This window comes from Sapajus apella, unplaced genomic scaffold (assembly GCF_009761245.1).
Source record: "Sapajus apella isolate SASKATOON/1434 unplaced genomic scaffold, GSC_monkey_1.0 scaffold98, whole genome shotgun sequence".
Classification (NCBI taxonomy): Eukaryota; Metazoa; Chordata; class Mammalia; order Primates; family Cebidae; genus Sapajus; species Sapajus apella.
In genome coordinates this window covers 7,199,240-7,214,641 of record NW_022437038.1, presented here as the reverse complement: position 1 = coordinate 7,214,641, position 15,402 = coordinate 7,199,240, and the positions used below count along the sequence as shown (strand labels likewise).

The following is a 15,402-nucleotide window of genomic DNA, read 5'->3' as shown; positions in this document are numbered from 1 at the left end:
AGGTTGCTTTCCACACGGTGGAAATGAATCAAAATTTCTTGGTGGCATCAACAGATTCCTATTAGGTGGGAAGGTGTCTGTAGTTCAAGGAGATGGGGCTTCCCTGGCTTCATTCTACTGGTCAGCAGAAGCTTTGTGCTTTTAACCTCTGTGCTGGGGATGGAGTCTCACTGGTATCTGTTTGCACTACAGGCAGCTCGAAACTGTTTGGTAAACGATCGAGGAGTTGTTAAAGTATCTGATTTCGGCCTGTCCAGGTGAGTGTGCCTTTTTCTTCTTTCCCTTCAGAAGTAAAAATAGCACAATATGAAACATGGGTAGGTGTTATAGTTTTAATCTTCTCCTTTTCTTTTTTTATCATTCTAGTGTTTTCTGCCTATCTTTCTATTATTTTTCTTCCTCTAAGTTACTTAAGCCACCTTTCATCCTTTTGTTTTATTGTCATATTCCTTTCCTCCCCTTTCTCCCTTTATCTCTACCTCCTCTGTTTTTTAGCTATTTCCCCAATACCTTATCTTGATCTATTAATCCTGATGACTTTATTCCATTCCACCTTCTTTCTTAATCAGTCTAATTCCCAGTGACAACTGCAGATAAAAGGAAGGGAAAGAGAAGAGCAGAGAAAAGAAAGGTGGATAGAGAAGAGGAAGGGAGTGCTTACTAGATCTTATTTCATTTCATTCTTCTTGTAACCATATTGTCAATTAGGAAAGCCCAATCAGATACAACAACAGAAAATTTGTTAAAAGTAACATTTGTAGAAGATACTAGTTGAGCAGGAGAGACTTTTAAGAAAGCCCCTAACTGTGTGTTTGTGACACTCTTGTGACCATGCTAAGAAAATGTACGCAAATAACAAGCTCTCCAAATCCTTTTTTTTTTTTTTTAAGATGGGGTTTCACCATGATGGCCGGGCTGGTCTTGAACTCCTGACCTCAGGTGATCCACCCACCTTAGCCTCCCAAAGTGTTAGGATTACAGGCGTGAGCCACCGCGCCCGGCACCAGGTCTCCAAATCCTAATGACAACAAGTACTGAATCTCTTGCAGGTATGTCCTGGATGATGAATACACAAGCTCAGTAGGCTCCAAATTTCCAGTCCGGTGGTCCCCACCGGAAGTCCTGATGTATAGCAAGTTCAGCAGCAAATCTGACATTTGGGCTTTTGGTAAGTGGATAAGATTACACAGATTATACAACTCAAAGGAAAAGAAATGCAATGGGAAAATCCATAGTTTGCAACCTGCACAGAGAGATTGTTCTTGCTTTCCTTCATCCAGCAAGAGTGCTTGGGGAGTGCTTACAGTGTGTCAGGCACTACAGGGGTTTCTGAGGATAAAAACTAAACTGGAGGCTGGGCGCGGTGGCTCACGCCTGTAATCCCAGCACTTTGGGAGGCTGAGGTGGGTGGATCATGAGGTCAAGAGATCAAGACCATCCTGGCCAACGTGGTGAAATCTCGTCTCTACTAAAAATACAAAAATTAGCCGGGCATGGTGGCACGTGCCTGTGGTCCCAGCTACTCAGGAGGCTGAGGTGGAAGAATCACTTGAACCCAGGAGGCGGAGGTTGCAGTGAACCGAGACTGTACCACTGCACTCCAGCCTGGCAACAGAGCAAGACTCTGTCTCAAAAAAAAAAAAAAAAAAAAAAACTAAACTGGACATGATCTCTGCCTTTTTAGAACTTAAAATATGTTAAGGAAAACAATTCATTCAGTTTTTGACAGCTTCTGAATACTGATTATGTACCAGGCACTCTGCCAGACCCTATAACTACAAAGACAAATAAGATGCGGTCTCTCTTCTAGAGGAGTTAATAGTCATCTAGTGTGGTCAGTGCTATAGCAGAAGTTTGGGCAAAATGTAACAAACACAGAGAGGGGAACCAACTGATTCTAATCTTTGAGGTTGATCTAGGAAGGCTAGGACCCCTGCTATCCAAAAAGACTGCAAACCAATTTAATACTGTGTTTCATCTTCTAGGGGTTTTGATGTGGGAAATTTACTCCCTGGGGAAAATGCCATATGAGAGATTTACTAACAGTGAGACTGCTGAACACATTGCTCAAGGCCTACGTCTCTACAGGCCTCATCTGGCTTCAGAGAAGGTATATACCATCATGTACAGTTGTTGGCATGAGGTAAGTGTTTTATTATGACCTCTTAAATTATTTCCTTGACTCTACTTGCCCATTTAGCTGGCCATTCATCCATAGACTGATAGCTGCACATACTCTTTTTTTTTTTTTCTTTTTTTTTGAGACAAGGTCTCCCTGTTTCACCCAGGTTGGAGTACAGTCGAGTGATCTCGGCTCACTCACTACAACCTTTGCCTCAAGCAATTCTCATGTCTCAGCCTCCTGAGTAGCTGGGATTACAGGCATGCACCACCACACCCAGTTAATTTTTGCATTTTTAGTAGAGACAGCATTTTTGCCATGTTGGCCAGGCTGGTCTCGAACTCCTGACCTCAAGTGATCCACCTGCCTCGGCCTCCCAAAGTGCTGGAATTAGAGGTGTGAACCATCACACTTGGCCTTGCACACATTCTCTGACCTAGGCCTGCACCTCAATCATCCTATGGCCAGAGGCTTTCCCTGGCCCATTCCAATTCTCACTGTCATGTCATTAGTACATTCCAATGCCAACTCAGCTCTAGGGAGGGGGTTGCTGTGGGGCCATGTCATCTAGCATAATCAGGCGGCCAGAGGCACTCAAACAAGTGAATGAGCATTACAAAAGAAAAGTCATGAAAGTTTGTTCATTCCTTTGGACATCATTGGCCCTTTCTTCTGCTTTACTAGCTGCCAACCATTTCTGGCTGAGGTCCTAAATGAGACTTATGTTTAAACCCTAATGCTTGAAAGATGAGACTTATATTTAAACCCTAATGCTTGAAAGCGAACTAAAATAGCTAGTGGTTTTTTTTTTTGTTTTGTTTTGTTTTGCTTGCTTTGTTTTGTTTTCGCTTTTTAATATAGTGCATTGTGGGCTATGTGGGTAGGTGTAGTATTTTGGAAATAAGGAATCAGTCCTACTACTATTACACTGCTTTGCTGCTCTCACCTCGAGTTCTTCCCAAAACGCCTTCCGTACTTTTCAGTAGATCCTCGGCAACCTAAATTTCTAGTAGGAAATAAATGCTCAACTCTTAAGAGTGTCCAACAAGTGCATATGTGAATCTGAAGCCCTCTTGGTGAGGTGAAAAGTGGGTATCTGGATTTGAGCATGGCTCCTTTCCCTTAAACAAATGACAGATCACAGAGAAAGTATGCAGAAAGGGAGGACTCCTTCTTTCTCCTGTGTAATACAGGATTAAGGATGATTGGCTATGGTCCCTCCCAACCAGGACCTTCTTACTCTGCTAATTAAAAATGATTTCAGACAGGTACTTTCTCCACAGTCTGTTTAAAGGAGCGGTCAAAATTGGATGTATATTAGAAACCAGAAGGAGCTCTGAAAAATGCAGATTACTGGGCCTCTTCCCCAGAAATTCCGATTAGGTATGCCTGAAGTGGAACCCAGAACTCTCTTTTTAAACTTCCCAGGAAATTCTGATACTCAGCTATGTTTAAGAATCACTGAGTCTCCCACCTGCCTGGCCAACATGGTGAAATCCTGTCTCTACTAAAAATAGAAAAGTTTGCTGGGTGTAGTGGCACACACCTGTAGTCCCAGCTACTCAGCAAGCTGAGGCAGGAGAATCGCTTGAACCCAGGAGGCAGAGGTCACCATGAGCCGAGATCACACCACTGCACTCCAGCCTGGCAACTGAGCAATCTGTCTCAAAAAAAAAAAGAGGTTAGGAGTTCGAGACCAGCCTGACCATCATGGTGAAACCCCATCTCTACTAAAAAATGCAAAAATTAGCCAAGCATGGTGGCAGGTGCATGTAATCCCACCTACTCGGGAGGCTGAGGCAGGAGAATCACTTGAACCCGGGAGGCAGAGGTTGCAGTGAACCGAGATCGTGCCATCGTACTCCAGCCTGGGCAACAGAGAGCAAGACTACATTGCAAAAAAAAAAAAAAACGAACTCAAAAACAAAAAAAATCACTGAGTCAAAGAATGAAGAAATTGATGACCTTTGATTCTGAAAGATTGAGACCATTTTGGCATGAATGTTCCCTGAATCACTAAATACTAAATACCTCAGGGGCTTATAGGCCATGGCCATCAAAAACACCCTTATTCTTGGCCGGGCACGGTGGCTCACGTCTGTAATCCTAGCACTTTGGGAGGCCAAAGTGGGTGGATCACCTGAGGTCAGGAGTTCAAGACCAGCCTGGCCATCACGGTGAAACCCCATCTTTAAAAAAAAAAAAAAACCCTTGTTCTTAGGCCAGGCATGGTGGCTCATGCCTGTAATCCCAGCACTCTGGGAGGCCGAGGCAGGTGGATAACCTGAGGTCAGGACTTCGAGAACAGTCTGGCCAACATAGCAAAACCCTGTCTGTACTAGAAATACAAAAATTAACTGGGCGTGGTGGCATGCACCGGTAATCCCAGATACTCGGGAGGCTGAGGCAGGAGAAACACTTGAACCCAGCAGGTGAATGTTGCAGTGGGCTGAGCTTGTGCCACTGCACTCCAGGCTGGGCAACGGAGTGAGTCTCCATCTCAAAAAAAAAAAAAAAAAAAAACAACTTTAGTCTGGAGGCCAGACGGTGGTAAGAAAAGGTCCCAGGTACTCAGAATCCCTGCTCAGTGATATGGCCTGTGGTTTTGAAATATTAGTCACTAAAAATTATCACATGGGATTTCTGTTCTGCCAACCAGTTGAACTCGTTTAGTAGCAATTTTTCACTTAAGGATCCAAAATAAGAATCTGTTGTGTACAGTTACATAATGAACTTGCCCTCAGTTTTGATCAATGTGATTATCAGTTTAATTTGCAAATTGTTCTTATCACACTAATAACCTGAGTTACTAAAGACAAAAAGTGTACAAAGACTTTATGGAGAGCTGCTATTTCTTATCTTTCTGGTTTTTTTTTTTTTTTTCTTTCCTTTTGTAATTGACAGGGAATGCTACTGGGCATAGAGCATATATTTAATAAGCATTTGCTGTTTACTCATTGCATTTCACTTGAATTGTGGATTCTAGCCACTCTAACACTACTTTTTCTTTGGTTTTAGAAAGCAGATGAACGTCCCACTTTCAAAATTCTTCTGAGCAATATTCTAGATGTCATGGATGAAGAATCCTGAGCTTGCCAATAAGCTTCTTGGTTCTACTTCACTTCTCCACAAGCCCCAGTTCCACTTTTTCAGAGGAAATCCCAGGCTTAGGAGCCCTGGAGCCTTTGTGCTCCCACTGAATACACAAAGACCCCTCTCTACATCTGGGAATGCCTCTCTTCTTTGATTCCCTGGGATAGTGGCTTCTGAGCAAAGGCCAAGAAATTATTGTGCCTGAAATTTCCCGAGAGAATTAAGACAGACTGAATTTGGGATGAAAACATTTTTTAGGAGGGAGGATGTAAATAGTCGCACGAAGGGGTGCAACAGCTCTTTGAGTAGGCATTTGGTAGAGCTTGGGGGTGTGTGTGGGGGAGGGCAGAATTTGGCAAGCATGAAATGGTGTCATAAAAATGGGATGGGAGGGTGTTTTGATAAAATAAAATTACTAGAAAGCTTGAAAGTCTTTGGTAGCTGTATTAATAATAGAGCCCCTTTGAAGCACCCTATCTCAGTATTCCAGAAAGCTGCTGTGTGGCATTAGTTTGGCAAATTCCTAAACTGAGAAGACAGGATCTTCCGCGTTTAAGCCCACCTGTTAATTCATGCCTCTGAATCAGAGATGCATTAAGCCAAAACAGTCCTCCTCACAGCAAGCATACCATGTTATTAGAATCTGAAAGTTGGGCACAAACTCTGCCAGAGGTTCATTTCCCTGTGTCGGGAGAGGAAAACTCCATCAAAAAACGAAAGCAGGCCGGCCGCGGTGGCTCACGCCTGTAATCCCAGCACTTTGGGAGGCTGAGGCGGGCAGATCACCTAAGGTCGGGAGTTCGAGACCAGCCTGATCAACATGGTGAAACCCTGTCTCTAAGAAAATTACAAAAATTAGCTGGGCGTGGTGGCACATGCCTGTAATCACAGCTACTCGGGAGGCTGAGGCAGGAGAATCGCTTGAACCCAGGAGGCGGAGGTTGCAGTGAGCTGATCACACCATTGCACTCCGGCCTTGGCAAACAAGAGCGAAACTCCATCTAAAAAAACAAAACAAAACAAAACAACAAACAAAACCCCACGAAAGCCGGGGACCAGGATAACTAACTAACCGGCCCAGCTGTCCGGTCAGCGCACAACCCGGGTAGCTCAGAAAACGCGGGCCAATTTGGAAGTGGAAAGGGGCGGAGCTGTTGGGCCAGCCCGGAATGGACCACGTGGTCTGAGGTAACTTCCTTTTCTCCTTTCTTTTCTTTTTGGAATAACATCTCAATAGCACCTCGGCTCTGGGGTGCAAGCCCGGCGATCTCAAGACGCAAGCCTGGGCGCAACCATAGGGCTGTGGGGTTGCGGGATTGCAGACTTCAGGGAGTCTGATCCGCCAGCTTGGGGAGCTGAGCGCAGCGCAGCGCCGGCGCCGCGGCATAGGAGGCGGCGTGGTGAACGTGAGCGCCGGCCTCGCGCAGACGCAGCGCACTCACGGGGCGGTCCCGGAGGCAGCGAGCTGTGATTCCGGTTCCGTCGCGGAGACACGTGAAGGTCGGTTAGTTGGTACAGAGTTCGTCTCTGCAAGCGTGGTCGCCCTGGGATGGATTCCTCCTCCTCTTCCTCCGCGGCGGGTTTGGGTGCAGTGGACCCGCAGTTGCAGCATTTCATCGAGGTAGAGACTCAAAAGCAGCGCTTCCAGCAGTTGGTGCACCAGATGACTGAACTTTGTTGGGTGAGGAGCCTGGGGCTGGGACCTCAACACTGTGCCTACTTTCCTTCTGTCCTTGTCCCGCGGGACTCGCGACAACGTCGGGGATTCGGGGAGGGGCGGGCACCTGGCAGCACCCCTTGATTTTCTCAGGTTGCTGTGGCTTAGCCAGATGGTAGAAGGGTGACTCCACTTCTCAGGTGACAGTCATACCGGACCTCCGTTTTGTTGGTCCAGAGGACTGGGTATCAAAGAAGACTTATGCCACTGGACACCCATCACTTTCAGGCACCCGAGGTTGAAGCTGCCTAGTGCTGGTCACCAAGACTGATCGGATCCCCCAGTACTGGGATTTTATTTTTGGCAGCCCGAGTCCCAGAGAGTCAGTGAATCTGCTATTCCTGGACTCCTCGGGATTCACCTTCATTACTCAGTTCTAACCCTCTCCGCTGAGAAATGAGTGGCTCCAGCCTACTAAGTATAAAAGTGGTGTAATCTCTTCCAACGTACATACGTATTTGCTGTCTTGTTGGATTGTTGTGTAATACCAAGCCGTTTCGGGTCTGAAGGTTGAGGAATTGAGCCTGCCCTGTTAGGGGACTTTGGCAAAAGGGTGGAAGGCATTTGCAGCCTGACAATAATGTGTTCTGGTTGCCAAGGACAGCCCTCCCTTAATATACAAAATTTACAGAATTCAGAGGCCAAGGATACTTTTCCTTGGAATTAGAGAGTCCGAGGCTTGTGTACATGGCAGAGAATAACGAACGAGATTTTTGAACCACTTAACTTGAACTATATACACTTATTCGTTTCCGTAGACTCTTTTCCATAAACTCAGGGTATTGCTGGACTATGACACCAGATGCTTACTTAACTATGATCTGCCACGTACCAGAGTGCTTTCATCCTTTTTGAAAAATATCTGTGATTAGTTACTTTGGGGCCACGAGGACATGTGGTTAAGTACTATTGTAAGAATCCGGCCGGGCGCAGTAGCCCACACCTGTAATCCCAGCACTTTGGGAGGCTGAGGCGGGCGGATCACGAGGTCAAGAGATCGAGACCATCCTGGCCAACATGGTGAAACCCCGTCTCTACTAAAAATACAAAAGTTATCTGGGTGTGGTGGCGTGCGCCTGTAGTCCCAGCTACTCCCAGCTACTCGGGAGGCTGAGGCAGGAGAATTGCTTGAACCCGGGAGGCTGAGGTTGCAGTGAGCCGAGATCGCGCCACTGCACTCCAGCCTGGCGCCTGGCGACGGAGCTAGACTGTCTCAAAAAAAAAAGAATCTGTAAACTGCCAGGTGCGGTGGCTCATTCCTGTAATCCCAGCACTTTGGGAGGTGGGTGGATCACTTGAGGTCAGGAGTTCGAGACCATGGGGAAGCCCTGTCTCTACCAAAAATAGAAAAAATTAGCTGGGCATGGTGGTGCCTACCTACATCTCAGGCACTCAGGAAGCTGAGGCACGAGAATCACTTGAACCTGGGAGGTAGAGGTTACAGTGAGATCATGCCACTGCACTCCAGCCTGGGTAACATGAGTGAAACTCTGTCGCAAAAAAAAAAGAACAAAAGGAAAAAAAAAGAACAAAATTGTAAGCTATGAACCCTTTAGGAAAATTCATACAATTTTCTGTTCATTGTGACATGATTCAAGAATCTCTAGCTTAAGTAGACAAGGTTATAGAATCTCGAGTCATGGATTTTTTTCTTCTTTGGTAGGTTTTAGGGTATCTTGCTGTAATTATTTATCCTTTCACCCTTTTATTCTGTAGTTAATTTGAAGGCATTTAGTGCGAACAGTATTGTGGAGTTACAGCCAAATTCACTGAAAGGTTACTTCACTTGTATTTTGCCATTTTCTTGCTCTGGAATATCCCAGCACTGCCATTATCTGGCCCTATGACTTTGGGCAAAGTATGTCTGTGCCACCGTTTCCCTGTTTGTAAAATGAGGATTTATAATATATCTATTCCATAGGGTTGTTATAAGAATTTAATGTAAGGCTAGAGAACATTGCTATATACTTGGTCAGCTGCCAAATGTGAACTATTATTAACGTATCAGATACTATTTTTAGGTAAAGTTTTTTTTTTCTAAGGAACAAAAGGGACCCCTGCCCCCAACCATCTTTTCTTTCCAAGTTCCTTTTGTGATTCTGTATCTTGTCCTGAGCAGGAGAAGTGCATGGACAAGCCTGGGCCAAAGTTGGACAGTCGGGCTGAGGCCTGTTTTGTGAACTGCGTTGAGCGCTTCATTGATACAAGCCAGTTCATCTTGAATCGACTGGAACAGACCCAGAAATCCAAGCCAGTCTTCTCAGAAAGCCTTTCTGACTGATCTCAGCATTACCTCTTTGGAAAAGGAAAGTAGTTCAAGAAATGAAGAGCTGTTGATGGGATGATTGAAGAAACAGCTGATTGAAGATTGGCTCCCATCTTTTGTTACTCTTGGGATATCTTGTCATCTGAGAATGAACAAAGACAAATTTTTTTGTCTGTAGAGCTCAAGGGTCCTATGTTTGCTTGTATTTTTAATGCTAATCTTGTGAAAATAATTGACAAATGAATGGAAAACTCTATTAGATGCATATTACTGTATATGGGACTATGCTTTTCTCCAAGCCCCATTAAGTGCTTCCTAAAATTTTGATAGTGGGACCACATATGTAAAAATTTCTCATTTGTGTGGAATCATTTCTGATTTCAGGGGAGATCCTTGTCTATCAGAAAGGGCAGTAATGGGGGAAGAATAATTTGGCGTCCTTATCTTGTGCTTGATTATCAATGCTGGAGAAAAAGATCTGTAAGCGTGTTTATACAGTACACTTAAGTTTTCCTGATGATCTCCCTTTCCTCTATGGTGATTTACTTAAATATCCATATTAAGTATAGTCTCAAGGTACGGTAGGCAGTGTGAGAGTCTAGAGGACTTTAGTTATAAAGGAATCCAGCCAGTGAACATAATTCTTATTACTAGACTGCCACAAGGAAGAAGTTAACTTGCCCTGTATATCAGGGTACAAAAAACTTCAATGATGTGCCTAAATAAGTTATAAAGATTTAGGCCAATCAGAATCTGACAGCAGTTTCAGGTAGAGGTGCATGCCTAATGTTAATCAGTGTAGATTCCATTTACTGCATTATCTTGATCACTGAAATAAAAGCTATAAAAGATTCAACTCTGTGATTGAGAAGGCTTTCTATTGCAGTTATTATCTGCAACCCGGAGAGATTTAGCTTGGGCTGATTCCAAGGCTAAAATATAGTCAGTCAGTCTGGGTAACTGCTCTGTTTAAGGTATAGCATAGTATTCCAGGGGTTCCTGACCTTTTTGAGAGAAAAGATAACCTTGAGATGAGATGGGAAGGGAAGCAGTTCTGTGCCGGCAGTCAAGTCCCTGACTACAGTAGAGGTTGTATTGACTGAATTCACCTCTTACTTCAAATCCTTGTAGACTGGAGCATAGACCTAAAGTGGACCTACCTGTTGGGAGCCTCTAGTGCAAATCCATCAAAGCTGGGGAAATGAATATCTCTAAAAGCTTCAAGTTCCTGTTTAGATTTTCCCCATAAAGGTACTACAAGGAAGTTTTTGTTGTTGGTTAGACAGAGTCTCACTCTGTTGCCTAGGCTAGAGTGCAGTGGCACAAACTCAGCTCACTGCAACCGCCACCTCCCAGGTTCAAACTTCTCCTGCCTCAGCCTCCTGAGTAGCTGGGATGACAAGTGCACACTATCACACCTGGCTAATTTTCGTATTTTTAGTAGAGACGGGGTTTCACCATGTTGGTCAGGCTGGTCTTGAACTCCTGACCTCATGATCCGCCCGCCGTGGCCTCCCAAAGTGCTGGGATTACAACCGTAAGCCACTGTGCCTGGCCAGAAATTTTTTTTAATCACGAAAACACAGTTAAACATATAAGTGCATACTCTGCACCACTGTTTTTAGTGACAGGATTTCAGCAGTGCACAGAAATAAGGTCCCTGCCCTTGAGGAGCTTGTGGTCTATTTAGGGGAGATAGACATTAAACACATAAATATGTCAATGTAATAAGTACCATGGAGAAAACAGAATAAGAGTGTTAGGGAATGTTGGTGGGGTATGGTTATTTTATATACAGTGGTTTGAGAAGGCCTCCTTGGGAAGGTGGCATTTCAACAGAGACCTAGATGAACTAAGTGTCCAAACCTTGTGGGTATTAGAGAAGAACATTTAGGGCAGGAGTGACAGCAAGTCCAGAGGCCCCAAAGTGGGAACTACATTGCCATGATGCCATGGAGAACAGTCATGATGACTGGAGTGAAGTGAGTAAGGAGAATAGTAAGAAATAAGGCTGGAAAGGCTAGGTGCCGTGGGCTCATGCGTGTAATCCCAGCACTTTAGGAAGCCAAGGTGGATGGATCACCTGAGGTCAGGAGTTCAAGACCAGCCTGGCCAATGTGGTGAAACCCTGTCTCTACAAAAAAATACAAAAATTAGTCAGGCATGGTGGCTGGCATCTGTAATCCCAGCTACTTGGAAGTCTGAGGCAGGAGAATTGCTTAAACCCAGGAGGCATAGGTGCCACTGCACTCCACTCTGGGTAACAGAGCAAGACTTTTTTTTTTTTTTTTTTTTAAGATGGGGTTTCACCATGTTGGTCAGGCTGGTCTTGAACTCCCGACCTCAGGTGATCTGCCCGCCTTGACCTCCAAAGTGCTTGGATTACAGACATGAGCCACTGCGCCCAGCCCAGAGCAAGACTTGATCTCAAAAATAATAATAATAATAATAAGGTTAGAGGAAAATGCATGCAATAGATCAGGGTGAGGGGTGTGTGTGCACTGGGCTTTGTAGGCCATTGCAAGGAATTTGGGCTTTTACTAAGCAAGATGAGCCATTTGAGGGATTTTAACAGATAAATGATGTAACAATTTTAGGAGGATCTGGGTTTGGCTGCTCTTTGGGCAACACATGGTGAAGAAATTGTAACAGTAGCAGTAGTAGTAAGAATAATGGCATTTTGAAATCCAGGAAAATGAGACGCATATATGCTTTGTGTCTATGTGTCCCTGTTGACATTTTTACCTACAAAAATTGATGTGAAGCTGGGCACAGTGGCTCACACCTATAATCCCAGCACTTCCAGAGGCTGAGATGGAAGGACTGCTTGAGCCTAGGAGTTTGAGACCAGCCTAGGCAACATGGCAAAACCCCATCTCTACAAAAAAATCCAAAAATTAGTTGGGTGTGGGGGCACATACCTGTAGTCCCAGATACATGGGGAGGCAGAGGTGAAAGGATCACCTGAGCCTGTGGAGGTTGAGGCTGCAATGAGCCATGGTCACGCCAATGCACCAGGTGAGCCATGATCACGCAAATGTCACCAGGCTGGAGCCTGGGTGGCAGTGAGACCTTGCCTCAAAAATAAAAAGAAAATGTGTTCTTGGCCAGGTGGAGTGGCTCATACCTGTTATCCCAGCACTTTGGGAGGCCGAGGCCGGTGGGTCACCTAAGATCAGGAGTTCAGGACCAGCCTGGCCAGTCTAGTGAAATCTCATCTCCACTAAAAACAAAAATTAGCCAGGCTTGGTGGCGGGTGCCTGTAATCCCAGCTACTTGGGAGGCTGAGGTAGGAGAATTGCTTGAACCCCAGAGGCGGAGGTTGCAGTGAGCTGAGACCACATTATTGCACTCCAACCTGGGCAACATGGCAAAACTCCGTCTCAAAAAAAAAAAAAAAAAAAGAAAATGTGTTCTTAAAACCTCAAGTCATAGAGAATGGTTCTTTAGTCTTTTCCTTATTATATTTATTATTTATTACTATATTATTTTTCTTATTCATTTAGTATTAAAGTGTTCTCATTACATGTACACAAAAATGTCTTTACAGTATTGCTTGCTTGCTCAGTGAATATATATAATGAAAAAGGTCTGTCAGATTCATACAGTATGCTTGAGCACCAATTATGTGTTTTGACACTACTGAGCACAAGACAATGGAAAAGAAAAGATGTAACATTTGCCCCTGCCTTCAAAGAAGCTAAAAACTCCCTTGGCCAGGTGCAGTGGCTTAAGCCTGTAATCCCAGCACTTTGGGAGGCCGAGGCGGGCTAATCATGAGGTCAGGAGTTCAAGACCAGCCTGGCCAACATGGTGAAACCCCATCTCTACTAAAAATACAAAAAATTAGCTGGGTGTAGTGGAAGGCACCTGTAATCCCAGCTACTGGGGAGGCTGAAGCAAGAGAATTGCTTGAACCTGGGAGGTGGAGGTTGCAGTGAGCCGAGATCATGCCACTGCACTCCAGCCTGGGTGGCAGAGCGAGACTGTGTCTCAAAAAAAAAAAAAAAAAAAAAAAGTTCCCAAAGCAACAATTTGGACTTTGGTTTGTTTTGTCAGTCTCAGAAATGCATTTTCAGAACCTTGATAGGTGGTACTGTTAGCCCTGATGACATTCAAAGTCTTCATTTCAAATATTCAAGGTAGAAAATTCAAAACTCAATTGTAAAACAATAGAATTGGATTAGCAGACCCTTTTCATGAAATGAAATCTCACCTAGAAGCCTGATATGTGGCCAGGCACAGTGGCTCACACCTTTAATCCCAGGACTTTGGGAGGCTGAGGCAGGCAGACATGAGGTCGGGAGTTTGAGACCAGTCTGACCAACACGGAGAAACCCCATCTCTACTAAAAATACAAAAAAAATTAGCCAGGTGTGGTGGTGCATGCCTGTAATCCCAGCTACTCAGGAGGCTGAGGCAGGAGAATCGTTTGAACCCAGGAGGTGGAGGTTGCGGTGAACCGAGAGAGCTCCATTGCACTCCAGCTTGGGCAACAAGAGAGAAACTAAAAAGAAAAAAAAAAAAGGATTACAGAAAAAAACGCCTGATCTGATATGTAAAACAGAAAAGCCAAGCAGTTCTGGTGGTGGGTTTCTGGAAGCCTGCCTACTGTTGTGTCCTCACCCACTTGCACTGCCAGTGGTGCCTAAGGCTCTGTCTTCAAGCTTCCACATTCTACCAAGCACACTCTGAAACTGAGTCTACGTACAATCATTAGGGATAACAGAAGGAAATCAAGCAAAAACTTGCTATTTATTTACAATAAACTCCATAAGGAATTTGAGCTCTAAAGTTAACAAATCAATAAACTCCAGGTAAAACAGTCTTTACATGGAGTAATGGAAAACAGTAGATGGTCCTTTTCTTAAAAACCAATTTTTCCCCATAGGGTAGCAATACCCTTTTATTTATTTTTTTAGACGGAGTTTCGCTCTGCTTTTGTCACCCAGGCTGGAGTGCAATGTCGCCATCTCAGCTCACTGCATCCTTCACCTCCCAGGTTGAAGCAATTCTCCTGCCTCCACCTCCCGAGTAGCTGGGATTACCAGCACCCACAGGCACCCACAACCACACTTGGCTAATTTTTGTATTTTTAGTGGAGATGGGGTTTCACCACGTTGGCCAGGCTGGTCTCGAACTGCTGACCTCTGGTGGGCTACCCGCCTTGGCCTCCCAAAGTGCTGGGATTACAGCAGGTGTGAGCCACTGTGCCTGGCCAGCAATACCTTTTGTTTTTGTTTTTGTTTTTGTTTTTTGAGATGAGGTCTCTGTTGCCAAGGCTGGACTGCAGCCATTCCCACGATATGTACTTTTCCCTACTACTGCCATGACCCACTTGCCATTTCCAAGGAATAGCAGCCCACTGACTCAAATGTTAATCTCTTTTGGCAACACCCTCACAGACACACCTAGGATCAATACTTCGTATCCTTCAATCCAATCAAGTTGACACTCGGTATTAACCATCACAAACTTCTTTATAAACCATTATGGAATGAGCTCCAATACATATGGTTAAATTTAAAAAGCAAGATTAAAGACGCAGTATGTTACCATTGTGTAAAAAGGGGGGGGATTAAAATATATGTACACATTTGTTTCAATAAACATAAATTAATTCTTGAAGAATATTGTTAACATTGATTGCCTCTAGGGAAAAGAACTAGGTGGTTGCGGGTAGGGGGTGGGAGATTTTTTACCATATGTTGTTTTTTTATGCCTTTTGAATTTTGAATCTTGTGAATGAATTACAGATTCAGAAAAAAATAAATATTATTAAAAAAATAAAAAAACAAAATTTCTCTCCATTTCAGCACTATAAACTGTACTAGAAAATGGGGATGGGCTCCGCGCAGTGGCTCACGCCTGTAATCCCAGCTCTTTCAGAGGCCGGGGCAGGCAGATCACAAGGTCAGGAGTTCAAGACCAGCCTGGCCAACATGTTGAAAGCCCATCTCTACTAAAAATACAAAAATTAGCCAGGTGTGGTGGCACATGCCTGTAATCCCAGCTACGGGAGACTCTGAGGCAAGAGAATCACTTGAACCTGGGAGGCGGAGGTTGCAGTGAGCGAAGCCGAGACCACACCATTGCACTCCAGCCTGGGCGACAGAGAGAGACTCCATCTCAAGAAAAAAGTGGAGATGTGTGATAGAAACCACTTTTAGGAATAAAAACCCTATATTTTGCCAGGCGCAGTGG

At 44.5% G+C, this 15,402-nt stretch overlaps 2 protein-coding genes across 6 annotated transcripts in view; both read left to right on the top strand.

The window, feature by feature from the left end:
- BTK (Bruton tyrosine kinase) overlaps positions 1 to 5,645 on the top strand; it is a 38,812-nt gene extending 33,167 nt beyond the window's left edge. For all 5 annotated transcript variants that reach the window (XM_032257800.1, XM_032257804.1, XM_032257802.1 and 2 more), the window contains 4 exons: positions 193 to 257; positions 1,050 to 1,168; positions 1,986 to 2,143; positions 5,141 to 5,645. In XM_032257800.1, coding sequence (XP_032113691.1) covers positions 193 to 257; positions 1,050 to 1,168; positions 1,986 to 2,143; positions 5,141 to 5,212 — 414 coding nt within the window. In that variant the 3' untranslated portion in view covers positions 5,213 to 5,645. The remainder of the gene's footprint in view (positions 1 to 192; positions 258 to 1,049; positions 1,169 to 1,985; positions 2,144 to 5,140) is intronic.
- Positions 5,646 to 6,427: 782 nt separating this feature from the next.
- On the top strand, positions 6,428 to 10,059 carry TIMM8A (translocase of inner mitochondrial membrane 8A). The gene is made up of 2 exons (XM_032257799.1): positions 6,428 to 6,896; positions 9,052 to 10,059. The coding sequence occupies exons 1-2, from the start codon at positions 6,765 to 6,767 to the stop codon at positions 9,211 to 9,213; spliced, it is 294 nt and encodes a 97-aa protein (XP_032113690.1). The 5' UTR covers positions 6,428 to 6,764; the 3' UTR covers positions 9,214 to 10,059.
- The last annotated feature ends 5,343 nt before the right edge of the window (positions 10,060 to 15,402 follow it).

Bases quoted from the DNA above. Each gene is read 5' to 3' on its own strand.
- TIMM8A (XM_032257799.1), top strand. From the start codon at position 6,765: ATGGATTCCTCCTCCTCTTCCTCCGCGGCGGGTTTGGGTGCAGTGGAC. The intron at 6,897-9,051 runs GTGAGGAGCCTG...TGTCCTGAGCAG, and splicing joins AGATGACTGAACTTTGTTGG to GAGAAGTGCATGGACAAGCC.